General features: G+C 36.0%; 4 protein-coding genes across 6 annotated transcripts; 2 read left to right on the plus strand and 2 right to left on the minus strand.

Annotated features, from left to right (window-relative positions):
- Positions 1–1,699: 1,699 nt before the first annotated feature.
- Positions 1,700–3,735, plus strand: LOC141619522 (feruloyl CoA ortho-hydroxylase F6H1-3). The gene is made up of 2 exons (XM_074436534.1): positions 1,700–2,324; positions 3,128–3,735. The coding sequence occupies exons 1-2, from the start codon at positions 1,795–1,797 to the stop codon at positions 3,702–3,704; spliced, it is 1,107 nt and encodes a 368-aa protein (XP_074292635.1). The 5' UTR covers positions 1,700–1,794; the 3' UTR covers positions 3,705–3,735.
- A 267-nt stretch (positions 3,736–4,002) lies between these two features.
- LOC141619520 (constitutive photomorphogenesis protein 10) lies at positions 4,003–6,009 on the minus strand. The gene is made up of 4 exons (XM_074436533.1): positions 5,844–6,009; positions 5,145–5,597; positions 4,412–4,633; positions 4,003–4,340 (listed from the first exon to the last, which is right to left on the minus strand). Exons 2-4 carry the CDS (start codon positions 5,341–5,343, stop codon positions 4,243–4,245), a joined length of 519 nt encoding a protein of 172 aa, XP_074292634.1. The 5' UTR covers positions 5,344–5,597; positions 5,844–6,009; the 3' UTR covers positions 4,003–4,242.
- Positions 6,010–6,776: 767 nt separating this feature from the next.
- Positions 6,777–20,786, minus strand: LOC141619525 (serine/arginine-rich SC35-like splicing factor SCL30A). Of its 3 annotated transcripts, none has more exons than XM_074436538.1 (6): positions 20,676–20,786; positions 10,464–10,528; positions 9,882–9,959; positions 8,928–9,092; positions 7,934–8,089; positions 6,777–7,317 (listed from the first exon to the last, which is right to left on the minus strand). In XM_074436538.1, exons 1-6 carry the CDS (start codon positions 20,769–20,771, stop codon positions 7,128–7,130), a joined length of 750 nt encoding a protein of 249 aa, XP_074292639.1. In that variant the 5' UTR covers positions 20,772–20,786; the 3' UTR covers positions 6,777–7,127. The 3 variants fall into 3 exon arrangements, with proteins under 3 accessions (XP_074292639.1, XP_074292638.1, XP_074292637.1); XM_074436537.1 differs by lacking the exon at positions 20,676–20,786 and adding an exon at positions 11,646–11,751 and having other exon boundaries at positions 7,934–8,086; positions 10,464–10,680; XM_074436536.1 differs by lacking the exon at positions 20,676–20,786 and adding an exon at positions 11,646–11,751 and having other exon boundaries at positions 10,464–10,680.
- LOC141621925 (protochlorophyllide-dependent translocon component 52, chloroplastic-like) lies at positions 17,012–19,648 on the plus strand. The gene is made up of 3 exons (XM_074438052.1): positions 17,012–17,551; positions 18,069–18,349; positions 18,438–19,648. The coding sequence occupies exons 1-3, from the start codon at positions 17,012–17,014 to the stop codon at positions 19,279–19,281; spliced, it is 1,665 nt and encodes a 554-aa protein (XP_074294153.1). The 3' UTR covers positions 19,282–19,648.
- Positions 20,787–22,256: the final 1,470 nt, after the last annotated feature.

A 22,256-nucleotide genomic window follows, 5' to 3' on the forward strand; every position in this document is an offset into this window, starting at 1 on the left:
AATATTATTATATTCGTAATTTTTATCGCTAAATGGTCATTTTTTATTATTAAATGATGATATTTTTCTCGTTTTAAAGGAGACTAGTTGGATTTTGACGTCGGTACTGCATTAATTAAGACAGCATTTTTCATTGTTTAGTCTTTAGTCCTTAGCCTGAGGCCCTGAAGCAACGTTTACTAATCTAGAAAGTTGAATTTTCAGAGTTGAATTTTTAATTTAATTATTATTTTTTTGCAAAGAAATTCAAAATTGGCAATATTTGTTTAGTGTACTACGGATGAGTTACGGAGTATTAAATATTTCAGCTGTTTTCAGATGTGTGAATTGTGTTTAGGGGTCAATGTTTTTACTTTCAACCGTGGTTGGCTGCTAATTATTGCCGGCGGAGAACGGTAGACGGGAGAGGAGAGGGAATTGAAAGAGAAGGGTGAGCGGATTTTTTTAAGAGTCAATTAACAATTACTTCGTACGTCCTTTTACATATCAATAATTGTTTCAAAATTTCAGATGAGATGACTTAGGCTCTATTGTTTCTGACTTATTTTCAACTCACTTCAGTTCAGGTCAGCTCTATTCAGTTCAGTTCAGTTCAACATAGCTCAATTCAGTTAAGTTCAGTTCCATTCAATTCAATTCAGTTCAGCTCAGCTTCATTCAGTTCAACTCAGCTTCATTCAGTTCAGTTCAGCTCAGCTCAGCTTCATTCAGTTCAACCCATTTCAGTTCTAGTATTCTTGAAATTAATACTCATTTTTATTAATATTATTTATTTATTTATTTTTATTTATTTTTATTATTTTTAAAAAAGGCAACTTGTATTAAGATAATATCAAAATATTATTATTATTTTTATTTTTATTTTTATTTTTATTATTTTTTATTATTTTTTTTATTATTATAAAGGATGTGCGCAGCTTTCATAGATAAAAAAAATAAAAGTTTACATGAAATTGGTGGGAGCCGAGAAACAATCTGAGCCCCCACCCCCTTATTATTATTATTATAGTTCAGTTTAACTCCCATCAGCTTAGTTCAGTTCAGCTACAAAAGTAATAAGCTCATAAACAGACGGAATGAGTGATTTAAGTTGGAGTTTGAAGCAAATTTTGACAAAAATACATCTTAAGGGAGTAATTTAAAAAAAATTATAAAAAGGAGTTACTTTAAAAAAAATGGTATGTAAAAGGGAGTAATTTCTAATTTACTTTTTTTTTTTTTTAATTATGTTTTTGAAATGAGAGGTGTAAAATTGGAATAAGGAAGTAATTTGCGTTGGATTTAATAAAATGATACGCGAGATTTAGCAGTTAGTTTAATTTATTTACAATATGGGCGTCATTGGGCGTAATGCTTTTATTTACCTATTTTATAATCTCAATCCAAAACAAGTGAACTATTAACGTCAAATTACCAATATTTACTCCTCATTGCAAAAGCCCTATGAATTTATGATTTCAAAAAAACCATCAATAAGACACGTCCTCTCATAACTATTTGTATACGTTAAGACATCCATAAATAAAAAAACGTAATTAAAATAGAAAAAAAAAAGTTACTAAATCATAAATGCATCAATTTAATCTCATAATTTTTAGAGTAACACCATGGTATGTTACTACTTCTACAACAAGTTTAAATTGACTATTTTTCTTAAATTCTACATTTACATTTAGCTTCCTAGTATTCTTCCTTGTACAAAAACCTTAGATTTTACGTTAATAATCGAGTATTATCTCCGAATTAATTCATACAGTATTCGAAACAATTTCATATAAGTTTTTTAGCTAAAAAATGTCTCAAGAAATAACGTTTAAGGATGATGAAGAACCGAGAATGGAGGACCTAACCGAATATGTGACAAAGACGGGACATGGGGTGAAGGGTTTATCCGAAATGGACCTAAATAACTTGCCTAAACAATACATACAACCACAATCCGAAAGACCAAGTAGCATGAAAATCAAGGAGACAGACGGAGTTGAGGAGTCGTCTATTCCTATCATTGACCTGTCGAAATGGGAGGACCCGTGGGTGGCCAATTCAATATGTGATGCAGCCGAGAAATGGGGATTCTTTCAGATTGTTAACCATGGGGTGCCAGTCGAGGTGCTGGAGGACGTAAAGCAAGCGACTCTTGCATTCTTCGGCTTGCCACCAGACGAAAAAAAGAAGTATTTTAAGGAGAATTCGGTTAGTAATCATGTAAGGTTAAGTACTAGCTTCATCCCTGAGGCTGAGAATGCTCTGGAATGGAAGGATTACCTTAGCCTGTTTTATGTTTCGGATGATGAAGCTCTTGCTCTCTGGCCCTCTGCCTGCAGGTTACATATAACATTTCCTGCATTTTTTTTTGGCAGCCGTAAAAAAAGGTTTTTATACAGTTGACATATGACTCATATGGCCAAATACACTTATTTTAGTAATAACATAAATTACTACGACTAAGTAATTGCATCGGCTAAGCACAATGTGTTTCTGCATTGTTGTTATATATTTTTCACTTTTTCGTTGCCATTTTATATCATATATATGTAATAACATGTTACCGTGTAGATGTCAGCTAGCTCAACGGTAAGACGTTGAGGTGATACTCGGGAATAGAGTTAAAAACCCCGTCGAAACCTTTTTTTTTTTTTTTTGGTATATTCTCTCGTGTATCCCAGAACGTTTTCATTTTCTGAGGTGTACCCCTTGTTTTTTCACAAAAAAAACTTTGGCCGACAATAATTCTCTATTACGAGTTCAGAAAACCGTAATTTTTTTTTTTTCAAACCGATTATCTCGTCAAGGCCTTGAATTTGAAAAAAAAAAATTCACCGCTTTTTGAACTCGTAGCCGGTAGTTATGGTTGCTCAAAGCTTTTTTAACGAATAAACTTTGACCGACCATAATTCCCGACTACGAGTTGAGACGTCGGTAAACTCTTTTTCAAACTGGAGACCTCTTAAAAACGGTCAATTTGAAAAAAAATAAAAAGTTTATCGTATTCTAAACTTGTAGCTAAGAGTTATTGACGGTTAAAGTTATTTTGCAAAAAAGAGGGGTGCATCTTAGATTTTTTTTTTTTTTTTTTTTTTCTGAAACGCAGCTTTGCAGTCACTGACATATATACCATTTTGTCCAGGGATCAACTTTTGAACTACATGAGAAAGTGCGAGGTGGTGATCAAGCCTCTAGTCGAGGCGTTGATGAAAGGGTTGAGCATCGATGAGATTAATGAAACGAAATGGACACAACTAACAGGCTCTAAGAGGATTAATCTAAACTATTACCCAAAGTGTCCGAAACCTGAACTGACAGTAGGAGTAGGACGCCACTCCGATGTTTCAACCTTCACCATCCTACTGCAAGATGATATCGGAGGTCTGTATGTTCGAGCACCAGATGGTGAGAGCTGGGTTCATGTGCCACCCATTGCAGGGGCCTTGGTTATCAACGTTGGTGATGCGCTGCAAATCCTGAGCAACGGTAGGTACAAAAGCATTGAGCACCGCGTCATTGCTAATGGAACTAAGGACAGGATTTCAATCCCGTTGTTTGTGAACCCAAAACCGAGTGAAGTAATTGGACCTCTTGAGGAAGTGTTGGAAAATACTGGTGAAAAGCCGAAATACAAGAATGTCTTATATTCTGATTATACTTTGTGCTTCTACAGGAAGGCTCATGATGGCAAGGGTACCTTAGATTTCGCCAAGATATAACCGCCTTTTTTAGATTATTACATTAATAATACAGTAACAATAAAAAAACCCTCCGTATTTTTTTTAGGGAAACAATAAAAGATACTCCGTATTAGTTAGTACTTCAGAGCGACAGAAGTCAATAAAATACAGTACTAGATTTATCAATATTTCGTCATTAACAAATTGTAATTTTGAATTCGGAAATATGACAGATAAGTCATAATAATGCAATGATTTCCTGTTTGTTACCTGATCAATTATACAGCACTTGCCAGTTTCACAGTCGAAAAATGCATTACTGTGTATCAGAACCAGGTAATAAAATTATCGCGTAGGATGAAATTCATGTAACCAGACTTCAGATGATACAACAGTTAAAAACCGAACATGAATCACAATTTACAGGGTTAAACACGGTTACAAAGTAGATACAGAGAAGTTTACGCAATTTAAGATGTCTGCTGACCACAGACAATGTAGCAGACCGTTCTTGCATCTATTTACAGATTACAGCAATGTCCGAGAATTACCTGTCGTGCTAACGACTCTTCTCAGATTACTTGGCAAACCGGAGTGTCCATTCAGCGGCAAGTTGATCATGTCGTTTCCTATCATTCAAATACAGTTGTGCAATACCAGGAACAAGAGCATTATCTACAAACAGAAACCTTATGTCAGTACCCAATTTGGATCAGTCCATCCCAATTTGGAGAAGTCGAGCTTACATGGATCGGGTGTTAAGAACAACGTCGTTAGCGCAAGTAACACCTTAGAAATGGTAAGTGCAGGACTCCAACCATTCTTGAGAATATCCAAGTTAACATTACCAGAAGAATCAACATTGCAGTGAAAAATTCTAGTCTTAAACACCACCTTTGGCGGATTAAATGGGTAATCAGCAGGGAAGATTATCTCAAGGAAAAACAGACCGCCTTGATACGGTGTACCTAAGGTTAAAAGCACACGGAAATATAGTACCAGTAAGTCTCCTGTAAAACCGTTCCGGGTAGATACACTGTTAAAAGTCCTTACATTACATAACAATATGTTACTGATAGGCATACGGAAAATAGTAAGTTTCCTGTAAAACGTTCCTGTCTAAAACATTATTAAAAGTCGTCACATAAAAATATGTTACTAAAATGCTCTCTTCGCCCAATCATTTATTTACCCTTTTTTTTTATTAAACATATGTTACTGATAGGCTTACGGAAAATTGTAAGTCTCCTGTAAAACGTTCCTGTCTAAAACGTTATTAAAAGTCGTCACATAAAAATATGTTACTAATGCTCTCTCCGTCCCAATCATTTATTTACTTTTTTTTTATTAAACAAATGACTGGGACGGGTAGTACTAAAATGGTCACTCATTGACGATATTTAAAAAAATAAAAGGCGTCTAGGAAAAAAAAAATATAATAAATTATTATAGGACGGTCTTATAAAAAAGAAGTCAAACCAGGAGGGGGCAGGAAAGTGGCGAGCCAGTGATAGAGATTATCGGCGATAGGACCGGCCGAGGAAAGCGGAGGAGGATGAGAATCCAATTCTTTCATTTCCTTCTGTATTCTTTTTCCTGAACCTGTGACTCCTGTTGTTGTTGGCCATGGTCTTCTACTGCTGCTGCCGCCGCCGCCGCCGCTGCTTCCGCTGTTCATCTCTTATTCTCTTCTACTTAATTTTCTGGTTAATTTCTCCTGCTGAGTGATTGACTCTATATTACTGAGTTGAGCTCTTGTAGTCAGTCATTCACTTTCACTCATTCATCTGAAATTTCCACCAGTCAATTGGTTTGAAATGAAAGGCAAATGGGTCATTCGGATTGGATTGGGTCGAGTCAATTCGAGTCAGCTCGGGTTGGGTTTTATTTGTCAGGTTATTTGGGTACGGGCCAGCTTTTGCTTGGTCAAAACTCGAAAGTAAGGGCTTGCCTGGAATCCATGGAATTATTAAGGGGTAAGTTTTATTAGGCGATAATTACTGGGGAAATTAATTAGTGGAATAATGAGTTCCTTGGGGAGGGTGGTAATGTATTACCCCTTCACAAGGGTAATAATTCCAGGAGGTGAATAATTACCCGCATACCAAACATGGGAAATACACCTCACCTATTACTCCCCTATTCATTCCCCTCCTATTACCATCAATCCAAGCAAGCCCTAAGTAGGATTGTTTTCGACTCGGGTAATTTAGGTCATATTTTGAAAGACATTTTTAATTGAAATCGGTCATTTTGGATTTTGTTTGAATCGGGTTATTTTGAGATGGGAGATTATTTTCGATTGGGTTATCTTGGGCTTTGAATGAGTTTGTGGTTGTACTTTTCTGGTGAATTTGATCTTAGATTTTAGGGTTTTTTGTTAAAAACTATCTTATATTTAGGGGTATTTGTAAAAATACTACCTTATATTATTTTTATTGTATTCAACTACCTTTGTTTTCTTTATTTTTGGTTAACAACTACCTATGCTAAGAGTCTAGATATATTTGGTCTGTTTTCCGGCTTTAACTTATCTCATGACTCTTTTATGTTTTAATCTTACTAATGCCGATTTTGGGAAGTCATGAAGTACCGACGCTTAACTTTAGTAGATGTTTGTAGTTATTATTGAAATGTAAAATTCACTAATTTTGCTTATCTGAAGTTAAATTGTGGTTTGGACGCAGTTGATCATTGTTGTTTGATGTTAACAAAGTCATGTAAAATAGGTTAATGTCACTAAATCGACCAAATCTCGCCATATTTTCAGCGTAGGTAGTTTTTGACCAAAAATTGAGAAAAAAAAGGTAGTCTAAAACAAAAAAAATAATATAAGGTAGTTTTTTTTACAAATACCCATAAATGTAAGGTAGTTTTTGACAAAAAAACCCTAGATTTTATCAAGTTTACTACAGAGTATATAACTCCATAATTCTTATGTAAGACGGTTTTATGACAAGTGATCTCTCATATAAAGGTCACTAGCAGCTACTTTATTGTATTATCATAATTTTCTTTTTCTTTTTTTATTTGTTTTTGACATCTTAGACTGCCCATCTTGCGACACCATCCCAATCATTTTTAAACTTGGGAAAAAAAAAAAAAAAACAGTAAGCATCCTTAATCCGAGTTACATAAAACGGAATAAGAGTATAAATCTCATCTATTACAAATCACAAATAACAACTTGCTAACAAGTTCAACTATTGTACATGCTTTCAAACGGAAGTCAATGCCATCTTGGGACACCTTCCCAACCATTTTTAAGCTCGAAAAAAACAAAAGTATGCATCCTTAATCCGAGTTACATAAAACGCAATAAGAGTTTCTAAATCTCATCTATTACAAATCACAAATAACAACTTGATAACAAGTTCAACGCAAGACAAACAATACAAGAGCATAAAAGGTGAACCAGAATCCGCAAACACCAACGCAATGGCAACAGACGACATCAACAGATCAGATATCTTCCTCACTAGCCGACCTCTCTCTTTTCTGCTCCTTAGGAGGCTCTTCCGGATATGGGCTCCTGCTGCGGCTACGGCTTCGAGAATTACGAGGCGGTGGTGTTGGAGAAAGTGATTTTCCTCTACTTTCTCGAGAATACGACCTTTCCCTGCCCTGCTTCCTGTCTTTGGGTGTCACAGACCTGGAACAGATTACCACCAGTCATGTTTCAGGAAGTTACTTGAACAAAGTAACAAACAACACGAAGAATCGTGAAACCAAGATTAACATGTTGAGAACAAGCCTTAAAACCAAATAAAAAAAGCAAGTTAGTGAAAATTTTACAGTGGCAAACAAGAAAAAACGAGCTCCCGCAAATACAGTGTATTTCACTACTATATCCCTGCGAAACAAAACACTTTCCCAGTACTGTAATACAATAACACCTCAGCAACATTTGAAACCTCTTCAAGCACATCACACTAATTTTTTTTTTTTTTTTTTTAGGGGGGCAAGCACATCACACTATTATTACCACCATAAAATCAAGCTTGATTTCAATTAAAATACGACAGAATGTTTTCATCCTACACTTCAGATATGGTGATTTAGTCAAGCAATGACAACAAAGATAAAAACATTGGCAGTTTAGCACACAAAAGATATGTTCCCAACCCACTATGTAAGATACTCCGTACAATGGTTTGTCACAATCAACAACACCACACTAAGGCACCACGTGTCCACACTATAGCGCATAAAAGAAAGAAGTAGAAACACAATAAACGGACAACTAGTTAGGATGCGGCAAAAACTACCTTGAATGTTGTCTTTGTTTGGGTGGAGGTGAGTTATCGTGGCTACGGGACCTTGATCTTCCACGTCTAGCAGATGGAGAGCGTGAATGTCGAGGTGAGCGGGAACGAGAATAACGAGCAGGAGAACGTCTTCTCTCATGCCGGCCCTTGTGGCTGCTGTTAGGAAATTAAGCAAGTTGTTAAATGAAGTAGAATGGAAGAGAAACAATAATACTGTCTTCGTATGCACTCTTAACAACTAAGTAGAGAGCAATTCATATATGAACATAGTTGTAACTTGTAACAAGAGATGAACAGGTAAGTAGCTCAGAGGTTGGTTCAATCAAGCAACCGATAATTCCTGTCACACCAATTTTGGTTCATGAGACATGACATAAATACTTGAGAAATTTTATCATGAGGATGTCATCTCTCAGCAGCTAGTACTCTATAATCTCGCTTAGTACAAAGTCTTTTCCCTTGGAAATGGCAAAAGATAGTAGCCTCGGTGAAGGAACAAAGCTAAAGTCGAACATAGTATTAAAAGGACTCCGGTGAGGATAGAACGATATAGCTTCAAAACAGAAAGTTGAAGAAAGTGCTTCAAAAAAGAATGAAGTTCAAATTTGCTTCACCAGTCTAAGATGGTAGCCCTTTTGAATAAGACGAAGATACAATGAGAAGACTAGCCCAGCCTGAAGCATTGATCTAACTTCTAACTCTAGTCCATTGTGGCTCTAAACAGATTGACAAGAATTTCCATAAAAGCATATCTGATGGACCATAAATTAATCTAAACTTAGGCATCTATCAAACAATGCAATGACCACCTAAGATTCTGAAATTTAACATTCTGTTTAAAACCATAAATTAAATACCAATTGAAATGCCAAGCAGAAATGTCCGACAAATTGGAATGCAAAAACATCCACTCATCGATCAAGTCACTTGCAACAAATCACCACAAGCTTACAGCACATACATTGCGACAATTACATGAAAGGGGACTATTTACCTTGTCCGATCTCTTGACCTCATCTCCATTGGTTTCTTCCTATTCTCCTCTGCAAACACAACTGTCAATTCACGACCCTGAAAAACATAACCATCCATCTGGTGTTTTGCATCAGAAGCATCAGCTGGGTCCACATATTGCACAAAACCAAATCCACGAGGTGCACTGCAAAAGAGCAAGCATACTTTCATGATAACGATGTGCTCTAATACTTGATAAAAAGTAAAACATGTAGACAAAAGAGCTAACTGTACTCCGATCTTTTGCATTAGACCTGTCAATATGAAAGGCTGTGGCGAGAACATAAGAAGCAAGCACAAGGCTGCTGACCTTGAAAATATCAATTTAAAGAGTGACTTGAAATCCTTCAAGACTTGAATCTCTTCACAATGTATTCATTCCAACTTCTCTTCAACTCTTCTACTATTAACATCTCTCTGATGACTTTTATTACTTGATTGGTATCTTCAAACACATTATATACTCTGTTCAATCTCAAAAACTTTAATGAATTGGTAAAATACATCACTGATACGGACCTACACTCAACAAACAAACCACTCTAAAGTGATTCGAGGTAGGTAATTCTATGCTTTCAAAATCACACTACCTTCATACTGATGTGTTACTAATGTCCAAATTACCGATCCCCAAGACCCCAACTGAGTGCAGGGAAAATATCATTTACAACTTGCTTTTGCGTGCAATTTTTTTATTTTATTTTTTATGGTTACTACGTGATTAAAAAAAATTAACTCTGATATGTACAGTTAAGCTTTTTCAGTAGCAGACTACAGATCAAAGCTACCCTATGAAGAACAAAGAAAAATCATCTCCTACAATAACTACTACTACTCACAGACGGAAGTCCAATCAACATCATTGTACAAACTCTCAAAAAGTGACATGGGAATTCAGGAGCAGAACAAATAGCACTGAATTCAATGAACTCACCCAGTGTAATAATCTCGAGGCAAGTAAATGTCCTTGAGAGGGCCAATCTGCCCAAATGGCCTTCGAAGATCTTCAGGTCTGCAAAACACGGAACATATCGAAATGAAACAACCAATGAGGCTTATATTGCACTTGAAGGAGCTAGGCACAGGAGTTCAATTCAAAAAAGGAAAATCCGTCCATGTTATGAAAAATGAAATAAAGAATTAATTCGCAGAAAAGAAACAGACCAACGGGTATATCATATACTCTCCGTCCGGTCATTTATTTACCTTTGTTTTTGGCATAAAGACAAAGGAGAGGGGAGGGGACCATTTGAGGGTAGTGTTACTGGATGACAAGTGGACAATATTGAAATTGGATGATTAAATAACCCATTAGAAGCATGCCTAATATAAAAAGGTAGACAAATGACTAAGACACCCAAAAATGGAAATGATAAACAAATGACCGGGACAGAGGGAGTACTCCGTATATTGTCAACAGAAACACTCGAAAGTCGAAACTACAGAAAAACAAAGAGAATAGAATAGCAAGATTCAAGAATGATAACCTTAAATCAAGAAAAACATTAGAGCAAACCTGCAATCATGGCGAAGATTCCGAACCAGTAAACTAGTTGATGGATCTCTGCCGCCACCGCCGCCGCCGCCGCCACCGCCACGGCCAGAATACCGTCCTCTAGGACTGGGGCTGCGTCGTCTCCTGCTATAACCACCCCTTGGTGGTGAAGGACTATAACTCCTTCCTCTCATTTTCAGTGTTCAGTTATTGTTCAATTAATGCTCCGATTGTATCTCTGAAAACCAGTAAGACAAAACTTAAGTCATCCCACAAATTCAGCAAGAAACCATGACCAGTACAGCAAGAAACGAGCAACAATCAACAAAACACATTCAAAAAACTGATAATCAAGAACAGCAGCAATAAATCTCCTGAGAAACAAACGTAATACACAACTCATATTCAAGCAAACAACGTCACGAAAACAACTTTTTTCGAGCTTAACTTCGCAAATCAAGAACAGTTCAATTCATATTCAAGCAAACAACTCACGACCATAACTTTTTCGAGCTTAAGTTAGCAAATCAAGAACAGTAGCAATACAATCCGAACGCCTTCAAAATTTCAAATATGGATAAAAGATTTACAAACACAGTCATGTAAAGATCATCTCCTGATAAACACGCAAAATAAACAATGACTGACATTCAAGTAAACGATATCATTCGAAACAACTTTTTCCAGCTGAAGTTAGCTAACAAAAGAACATACTCGATAAAAGGAAACGAAATCGTAATTGTTTAGCAATTGCACATCTTAATGAATTATAAATCGGCGTATCGAGCAACTGGAAACGCGAAACGTAAACCCTAATTCGCTAAATGCAGCAAAAACCGACAGCTGTAAGGTTCGTAAGGTAAACCCTAATTCGCTAATTCGCAAAATGCAGCAAACACCGACAGCTGTAAAGTTCGTAAGGTAAACCCTAATTCGCTAATTCGCAAAATGCAGCAAACACCGACAGCTGAAACGCAAATACTTGTGTAAGACGGTTTTACACGCAGAATAATACGGAACTAGTCTGCAAACTGCTACTACTCCTATATTCAAATTAATTACATCTTTCAACATTATTTTAAATTATTTTAATTAGATTATAATTTACAAGGAATTAAATTAAATTAAATTAAAGAAACAAATAATTTTGAATTTTACACAAATAAAATAAATAAATAAAGGAGAAAAAATAGGGAAAAATACCTGAGGAAATGAAGAGAGGGAGAGAAGGAGAAAGAGTTGAGTGAAGGAAGAAGAGTGAAGAAGGGAAGGGAAGGGAAGGTGAGGTGAGTGTTTTGAGACTTGAGACTTGGGATTGTGTTCCAAGATGGGATGGGCTTTGGGATTTGGGCCTTGGGCCTATGTGTGTGTCATTTTTAGCCCGTATTGAAATGGGTTTTTGGTCGGTCTAGTCCAACCATCGACTTTGATACTTGATGTTCGGGTTTGTTCGGGTTTGAATTTGATTTTGAAAAAAGGTTGAAGTAATGGGCGAGGGGGCTTTTAGGGGTGGCCTAGATTTTTACAGGCACGGTTTATTTAATTATCTTTTTTAATTAGCGAAGTCGAGAAAAACTGAGAAGAAGAGGTTTTACATTAGGTATAGTGGAACATGAAACCTCGACTGGAGTGAGAATCGGCTTGGACAAAATTAAAGGAGTGATTTAGACAAAAAAAAAAAAAAAAAAAAAAAAAAACAAAAAAACAAAGTGGATGTTGTAAAAGTGGGGTGTGGTGTGGTGGGGTGGGGTGGAGTGGGGCGGGGTGAAGATAGCTGGGTAGGTTTAGGCCTCTTCGCACACGCATTCACCACGCGAAATTTGTGTTCGAACCCGCTGAGGAGAGGAGCTGTGGTGACTGGGGAGTCACAGAGACTTGGATGGTGTTCAAAGATGGGCCTATATGTGTGTCAGCTTTCGTTTGGTATCCCCCAAACGAACCAAACTATTAACTTTGATACTTATGTTATGTTGGGCTTACTTAAAAAAAGAATTGATTTCAACTTAAAACTTGATGGTAAATAGAGGTGATCAAATGCGGGTTTGAGCTGGACCGGGGCTAGACTCATGTTGGAGTGTGCATTATTTGGACCCACTGATTTTACTGAGAGACTATTGTTGTAAACGAGTCGATTAGAGCTCGAGTTGGGGTGGGCTCGGTTTCGGCTCGAATTGTTTAGCTTAAGCTCGAACTTGAATCAAGCTCGTTTTATCATTATATTATTTTCACTTTCGAATCAAACTATATATAAATAGTTTTAATAAGCAAATCAATACTATATATTAATTCCAGAAACCAAGGGACTTCAATGTAATTAAAAAAATCTATACAAATTAATTATACTATATAGTTTTAAATCGATAGCATCATGTGATGGACCTGATAAAGGGACCTCAATATAAATATTATATAGTTTTGGTTAAAAGTATAATATAAAGATGCCTTGATGAAGAATATTTATGGAAACTACATTAAATTAAAGTAATTAAATTTAGAAAACACAAGAATATAGTAATTTTCCTTAAAATTAACATGCCCCACTTTTGGAATTAATTAGTATCATCATATAATTATACATTAAATTAAATGTAGTAAAAGTAATAGTAGCAGCAACGAGATTAATAAATTAACGGTATTAACGTGGGAGTAGAGACAGTTATAATAATGATAGTGGGAGTAGTGAAAGTAACTACGAATGTAGTAAAAGTAACCGTGGTAACAATGAGAAAAGTATGAACAATTAAATAACCAATCGATTTAAGAAAATATTTTATTTATTTAAATACAGGCCGGATAAAATTAACGGGAATAATGAATTTAACAGAAAAAATAGAGGAATTAGTAAAAGAAACAATAGTAACCATGGGAGTAGTGAGCGTAATGATATTAAGAAAGAATGTCGTGAAAGTAATAATATTAATAGCAGGGTAGTGAACGTGTCTCATAATTTGAAAATAAATTTTACATTTCATCATAATTACAAGATGTGATGTAGAAAAATACATTACAAATAGTAAACGTGTGAGTTAGACAACTCCAACATAGTTTATTTCATTGAAAATAAAATATAACGGTAAATAGAGGTAGCCCGAGCGAAACCGGGCACCAAACCTAGTAAGATTATAAAGTTCAAAAAAATATCATACTATAATATATTTATAAATGCCTAAATAACATATAATTTGAAATAAAATTAATATCACAATATAAAAATTAGATATAAAAAAATTATAAACAAGCTAAAATGAGCTTCTAAGCCGAGCCTTGCTGAGCTTGGGCTCGGCTCGTATTTAGCCAAGCTCACTCAAACTCGATTTGACCGAGCACGAGTCGAGCTTTGATCGAGCCGATTTCGAGGATTCGATGAACCGGCGCAGATCATTTACAACCCTAAACTGAACGGATCAAGTTTAATGAACTGAGATGAGATGTCTGAGGATGCACAAATTCTTATTTGTGACGGCGATATCCGTCACAAACTTGTGACGGATACCGTTTTCTCTCACAAATAACCCATGAGAGGTGAGTGGGGAAACACATGGAGGGTGCCCCACCTTGTCCCCTCTCCCTTTTTGTGAGAGGTCACAAGCTTGTGACGGGAATAGCCCGTCACAAGCAAGACTAGCTGCTAAGGATGATCTCCAAATCAAACTAATACTCCGTAATAACGTACAAGTACAAATTAGTCAATCGTCATTAACTAGTGCAGGATACTAAACATGGATACTATAGTTTACAATATAAAGTCAAATTTTTAATGTGTCGCTATATAGCATTAAAAATTGTGATGAACTCAAAATTTTAATGTTTAAAAGTATGAAAATGGATTGATTTTGTTGAAATATAAACATCTATATAATAATAATAATAATAATAATATATTATATTTCATAACAGTTTTGACTTAATATACGAATACTAGACGGTTACAATCGTCTTATGTCAGGGAGATGGACAATAATGGTCCATAGGGTATGGCGATACGCAAATTGAAGGACTTAGACTTAGTAAATTGCCCAATTTAATGAGTTAGATACTTAGATGGTATACATCATATAATTTTACAAACAAACCAAATTTAAATGCATTCATTATAAAATCTTCATAGCCATCAAAATAGAGTAGACTTTAAAATAGAGTAGACTTATTGAAAGATAATGTTTTCAAGTTGTTGATGCGCTGAATGGAAGGAGTCATGGGTATCTTATTTTCGCTAGTTATTGATGATATTTTTACATTTTGTAACGAGTTTGAGTTTGTCATTTGATCGCGTACGAGACGTATTAACAATAGTGTTGCTCATGCTTTAGCTCGTGTCTTGCCTAGGATCATTGGCAAAATTAGTTGGTCGGATGTGTTGCCATCGTCCGCGAACTCTGCTGTGATGTTTGACTTATCGTTAATGAGTAATACCCTTCGGGATTATTTTCTTAAAAAAAATGTAGACTTTAGACTTGTAAAAACAAACATTCTTAAGACCACAGAATCGGACGGAAAAGGGGGGAAAGCTTTCTGTTCTTGGTTCTCCTGTAGCTGGATCCTCCGGAACCACACGAATCCTTAGTTAGAATTGTATTCCAACTCATTGAGATTTTGAGAAGAGTTGCTCTTCGGAGAGCACGTTACGATGAAAGTTGTAATAAGCTGTGTTCGGGGGGAGTTATTGTCTATCGTTGGCCTCTATGGTAGAATCAGTCAGTCGGGGGCCTGAGAGACGGTGGTTTACCCTGTGGCGGATGTCAGCGGTTCGAGTCCGCTTATCTCCAACTCTTAAGACCACAGAGTCCCATTCGGGATGGATTTAGGAAGGATGTATTTACATTTACAAATTATTGGATATATCCGTTTTAAGTGATAAAACTGGTTAAAAGGATAGATTAGACAATAAGTAAAAGTCTCTACTCTCTAGGAACGGGCATAGTCTTGTCCGATATAGTTATATGAACTAATATTTATTCCGTTTTACATTTAAGACGAATATGATAGACTTAAAGAAAACTAATTGTACTACACTAGTAAGTAAGGATGTCGGTGAGGCAGATACAAGTGAATATCGCCCCGCACCCATCCTAATTAGGACGTGTATGAATAGAACTTTGGCGGGCGGTACTGAAATTCAGTACGATTGGGTGACGTCCTAAAACCATGCCCAAGCAAGGTCAATTGGTAGGTCATGACCTTGCTTGCTCATGCTAATAACATAACTAACAAGTATAATTGGTGACCTTTGATGGTTAATTTGTGACCTTTTGCATCAAAAGGTCAATTTGTGACCATTGTTGAGCAAATTGACTACCTTAGTGACCTTTTAGGTGAACACTTTTTATTGGTTGAACAATAAAAAAATAATAAATAAAAGTATATAATATGATAGTGGGGTATGATTGTGAATGTTGTGAAATGGAAAATGATTGGGTTGATGACCAAGGTCGCGATCTTCTGCTTGAAGGGTGAAAATGAGTCAAGGTTAATAAGGTGAGATTAAGAGTAAAATCGGATCATAACCTAGTTAGCGTGACCACTGTTTGGGGATGGTCTCGGTTATCGCTTTCCTAAAATAATTAGCAGCCAACCGTGGTGGAAAGTTGAAACATACTTCTAGTCTAGTAATCCACATACATTGTTTTCAGCATTAATGGCAACTGAAAACAGCTGAAATACTTGAATAGTACACTGTACAAATCTGCCAATTTTGAATTTAATTGTAAAAGAATAATTAAAAAATCTAACTCTGAAAATTCCACTTCTAGACCAGTAAACGTGGCTTACGACTGAAGACTAAAGACTAAAGAGTGGCCATTTAAGTATATCTAATTTAAGACGAGAAAATATGATCGTTTTATAATAAAAAGTGATTATTTAAGTTAATATAATAATAAGATAAAATAAGGAGTTTTATTTCACAAAAAGAGCTTCTAATATGAAATCGGATTCTTGCTTAAGAAGCTAGTTTCATGTGAAATTAGAGGTTTCATATAGTTGGTCTTGCTTCAGACGGACCATTTTGGTCTAAATGAATAAGACGGGATTTTGTAACTATTTTACAGTCAAATTTAACCATTATTGAAAAATAAGTTACTATAAGTTGTAACACTAGCTGTATCATTGTGGTTACATTTAACCATAAAATTATCAGATATGCCGTCTAAAGTTTCAAACGAAAAGTCTCGTTTGAAACAAGAATTTTCGCACAAAGGTGGCATTTGAAAATATAATATGAAAATATAATATGAAAATATAACCATTGCTATTGCCCGATAAAAAATTACGAATATAACTAAAATTATCACTTTCTAAGTATAAACAAATGATAAGTTTTAGTAGGAAATGTTCAAATATCCAAAAATGGTCACATATTATATCATCCGTTATTTCACAATTTCAACGACTCATCGTCTAAAACGAGAATTTGCGACAAAGATTAGTCCAACGTACCGTTCCAATTTTTTTTATTAAATGCTCCTGTCACACGCCAACCCTACGTGGAAAGAGTGTATAAATAGATTGAGAATGAAGTGAAGAAAACCAAGTGAAATTAATACTACTAACCAAAACAACCACCTTAAGCCATGGCAACTAATACCATTAGTATGTCTACAATCCGTACTCGACTCGACCCGACTCATTTCCATAGACAATCTTTCAAACTCAACCATCCATCATTATCATCAACTCGATTCAGTACTAATCCTACAAAATTCAAGCTTTACTGCAGTAACTCTTCTCCAAACACTTCTACTGCAACAACAACAGAAACAGCAAAGGCAGTCATTGAAGAAGTGTATGAGAAGAGTGCAGTACCTGCAGAAGATACAGTCGACGAAAAATTCGACTGGTATTCGGAGTGGTACGCAATGGCACCCTTGTCTGACCTGGACAAGAAGGTCCCACACGGGATGACGATTATGGGAATAAAACTGGTGGTTTGGTGGGATCGTAATGAGGAGCAGTGGAAAGTTTTTGACGATAGTTGTCCACATCGTCTGGCGCCTTTGTCGGAGGGAAGGATCGACAAATGGGGGAGATTGCAGTGTGTTTATCATGGCTGGTGTTTCAATGGTTCCGGTAGCTGTAAGTTCATTCCTCAAGCTCCTCTTGACACCACTCCGGTATATATTCATTCACCTTACCTTTATTAATTAAATACTCGTCTTTCTGTAAGGTTACATACATCAGACCGTGTTTAGGTTCATACATCCAAGAAAGCACGTAGATTTTATTTTGAGTCGCCTGCAAACCGTCTTTTTACATACATCAGAACGTGTTTAATTCATTAACAGGTTCATACATCTAAGAAAACCACAAATACTACTATACAACCAGTTGTATAATAAGCATTGTACAATCATATACATTAATCCGAGCTTATGTGTAATTTTTCTGAGTTTTATAAGAGTTTATTTTTTTATGTTTAAGTGTATGAGTTTAAAAACTTTACAGCATAGCTCAGATTCTTTTAAACAAAACTCAAAAACTTTAATACACAGCCCAGATTCTACACCGTACAACTGCATACAACTGGTTGTATAATCTACTAATTGGAAGAAAACACGTAGATTTTCTGTAAGGTTACATGCATCAGACCGTGTTTAATTAATTAATTAATTAATTAATTGTAATTTACAGGTTCACACATCGAAGAAAGCATGTGTGGCTTCGTATCCATGCACGGTCCAGCATGACATTCTGTGGTTCTGGCCTAACAGCGATCCCAAATACCGAGACATACTAACAAAGAAACAACCTCCTTATATCCCTGAACTCGAGGATCCTAACTATACTAGATCCATGGGAGTTAGGGATTTACCTTATGGTTACGAGATTTTGGTCGAAAACATAATGGATCCTGCTCATGTTCCTTATGCACATTATGGGCTGATGCCACCAATGCCCGTTGATAAAACCAAGTATGTATTTACACATTCAGATTAATCACCGTCTTCTTTTCATATCCTTCTGTAGTTCAGAATAAGAATATCATGAAATTGTGTGCAGGCCCATTGCAGACAGAGAGAACGGGAGACCTATGAACTTCAGTGTCGAAAAAATAGAGAAAAGCGGGTTTTCAGGTAATCAACCAGGAGGTTACAACAAGTTTATGGCGCCCTGTATCTTTTATATGGCTCCCAACAGGTTTGCCAAAGGTACTGAAGATGATGCGCAGAAGAAGGAGCAGGAAAGACGGCTTTTGATATTTATATGTATTCCAGTGAGTCCCGGAAAATGTAGAGCAATCTTGGTATTCCCAAGGAATTTCATGCAATGGATTGATAAAATAATCCCGAGATGGGCGTTTCATATAGTCCATAATCTGGTACTGGATTCAGACTTGAAACTACTGCACGGCGAGGAGCAAAGACTATTAGATAAGGGAGGGAAATGGCAGAAAGCATACTACATGCCAACAAAAGCGGACGCCATGGTCATTGCATTCCGTAAATGGCTAGATAAGTACGCAGGAGAGGGAGTCGATTGGGGAAACAAATACGAGTCAGCACAACTACCGCCAACACCACCCAAAGACGTCTTACTTGACAGGTACTGGAGCCATACCGTGAATTGCACGAGCTGTAGTAAGGCGTATAAGGGGTTCAAGCTGGCACAAACCGTGCTCCAGATATCGTCTTTTGCTCTTATCGGAATCATTGGACTTGTTAAGCAGAAACCTCTTGTGTTCGCCACCGCCTTGCTTTGCTTTGCTGCTTCCAAATTCTTGTCCACCTTCATATACAAGAATTTCCATTTTCATGACTATAATCATGCTCATGTTAAGGACGCTAAACCGGTTATGGGTAACGTTGTTCCAGGTTTCAAGATGAGGCCCCTAAACACCAAGTAATCAAATTACTGATTACGGATTACATAATAAAGTAACCATTAGTCTTCTGTTTTTTACAATAAACTTGTATAACACCGCATTACACAAGTATTTGTGATAAAGTAGGTCAAAATTTATCTCACTTTCATAGTTAATGAATCATGTTTGATGTACACTTCTTATGTAACAATAAAGTTATTGGAAATGTATCCTCCATGAAATTAGACTTGCTATTTTACAAGAATATTCAAATAAAATACATCCTTGATTACCGACTGTTTTTTTTCCTTGTAAATTCTTCACTTTTGTTTATTCAATAATCAATAATCTACTTATTGAGGACTATAAAGTACAGTATTATCTATCACTAATTATCATATGAAACCGTTTTTATTAGTTTGCTTAAGTGAGTGAGTTCATTTGGTTAATACTAGTGGGATGATGATTGATGAAACTAGGAAAGGATGAGTAAGTCATCTGTCAATTTTACCTCTGAACTGTTGACGGAATTTGAATTCAGGTCATAAATTACCACCCACAACTGTCAATTCACAACCCTGATAAACTTGACCATCCATGATTCATCTGGTGTTTTGCATCAGAAGCATCAGCTGGATGGTAAAATACATCACTGAGACGGACCTCCACTCAACAAACAAACCCACTGTAAAGTGGGTCGAGGTAGGTAACTCTATGCTTTCAAAATCACGCTACCGGCATACTGATGTGTTACTAATGTCCAAATTACCAATCCCCAAGACCCCAATTGAGTGCAGGGAAAATATCGTCTACAACTCTGAAATGTACAGTTCAGCTTTTTCAGTAGCAGACTACCAATTAAGGTTACCCTATGAATAACAAAGAAAAATCAGCCACTGTCATAATCTCGAGGCAAACTCTCACAAAGAGACATGGGGAATTCAGAAGCAGAGCAAATATCACTGAATTCAATGAACTCACCTAGGGTAATAATCTCGAGGCAATTAAGTAAATGTCCCTGAGAGGACCAATCCGCCCAAATGGCCGTGGAAGGTCTTCAGGTCTGCAAAACACGGAACATTTCGAAATAAAACAACCAACAAGGCTTATATTGTACTTGAAGAAGCAAGGCACGGGACTTCAATTCAAAAAATGAAATAAAGAATTAATTCACAGAAAAGAAACAGACAAACGGGTTTATTATATTACTTGAAAAGTTGAATATTAAACAGACAATAATCCTTCAGCGCGCCTACAATATCATATACTCCGTATATTGTCAACAGAAACACTTAAAAGTCGAAACTAGAGAAAAACAAAGAAAATCGCATAGCAGGAATATAATGATATCTTTAAATCCAGAAGAACATTAGAGCAAACCTGCAATGATGGCCAAGATTCCGAACCAGTAAACTAGTTGATGGATCTCTGCCACTGCCACGGCCAGAATACCGTCCTCTAGGACTGGGGCTGCGCCGTCTCCTGCTGTAACCATCCCTTGGTGGTGAAGGACTATAACTCTTTCCCCTCATTTTTTTCAGTGTTCGGTTATTGTGCAATTAATGCTCCGATTGCAACTCTGAAAACCAGTAAGACAAAAATCAGCAAGAAACCATAACTAGTGAACCAGGAAACGAACAACAATCAACAAAATACGTTCAAAAAACTGATAATCAAGAACAGGAGTAATAAATCTCTCGAGAAACAAGCATTTTACACAACTCATATTCAAGTGTACAACGTCACAGAAACAACATTTCCAAGCTAAAATTAACAAATCAAGAACAACAGCAATAAATCTCTCGAGAAACAAGCATTTTACACAACGCATATTCAAGCGTACAACGTCACATAAACAACATTTCCCGAGCTAAAATTAACAAATCAAAAACAGCAGCAATGAATCTCTCGAGAAACAAGCATTTTACACAAATCATATTCAAGTGTACAACGTCACATAAACAACATTTCCCGAGCTAAAATTAACAAATCAAAAACAGCACCAAATCCGGACGCCTTTAAAATTTCAAATGTGTATATAAGATTTATAACTAGAGTCATGCAGAGTGAGTTCATCAGCTGATAAACAAGCGAAATAAACGATTACATTCCAGAAAACAACGTTCAAAAAACCGATAATCAAGAACAGTAGCAATAAATCTCCTGAGAAACAAGCGTAATACACACAACTCATATTCAAGCAAACAAAACAACTTTTTGGAGCTTAAATTAGCAAAACAAGAACAGCAACAGTAATTCTCATGAGAAACAAGCGTAATGCACACAATTCATATTCAAGCAAACAACTCAGGAAAATAAATTGTTTGAGATTTTAACAAATCAATAACAGAATGATATAAGAAACGAAGTCGTAATTGTTTAGCATAATCTTAATTATGCATAAATATAAACATTGCACATCTCAATCAATTAAAAATCAGCGTATCGAGCAAAAGAAAACGCCAAAAATTACCTTTCAAGCGAAAGGTAAACCCTAATTAGGTGACCTACCACCGTATACCATAGCAGACAATGGAAGATTCTAGGGGACCTACCACACAAGGGAAGAACCTCCATCCTACGACATTACGAGTTTATGATTCAAATATGCTCGACCGATCCCCGATTTTTATTCGTTTGAAAATTTCTAGAGCCTGTTTTATGAAATGAAATATATTTTTTATATAATGACATTTAAAAATTCGATTTGTGTAAGTTTTAGAAACATATTCATACAATAACACGGAAATTATTACTCCCTCGTATTCACTATGGTCTTCTACATTAGTTTTGGGGTAAAATTTAGTGGTATGGTGATGTGTGGATATAAATTAAAGTAAGAGAGAGAATGCGGGATCACAAATTAGTATAATCACAAATGATAGACAAATAAAGAAAGTGAAATATCTTAGTGAATTTGCCGTTTTGGGATGTGGAAGATGTTAGAGAATAGGAGGGACTAGGGAGTATTAATCAATAATTTATTGACAAAAATGGATAAATATGTATTTTGTTCT

The sequence above is a fragment of the Silene latifolia genome, chromosome X (assembly GCF_048544455.1).
Source record: "Silene latifolia isolate original U9 population chromosome X, ASM4854445v1, whole genome shotgun sequence".
In the NCBI taxonomy this organism is placed as follows: Eukaryota; Viridiplantae; Streptophyta; class Magnoliopsida; order Caryophyllales; family Caryophyllaceae; genus Silene; species Silene latifolia.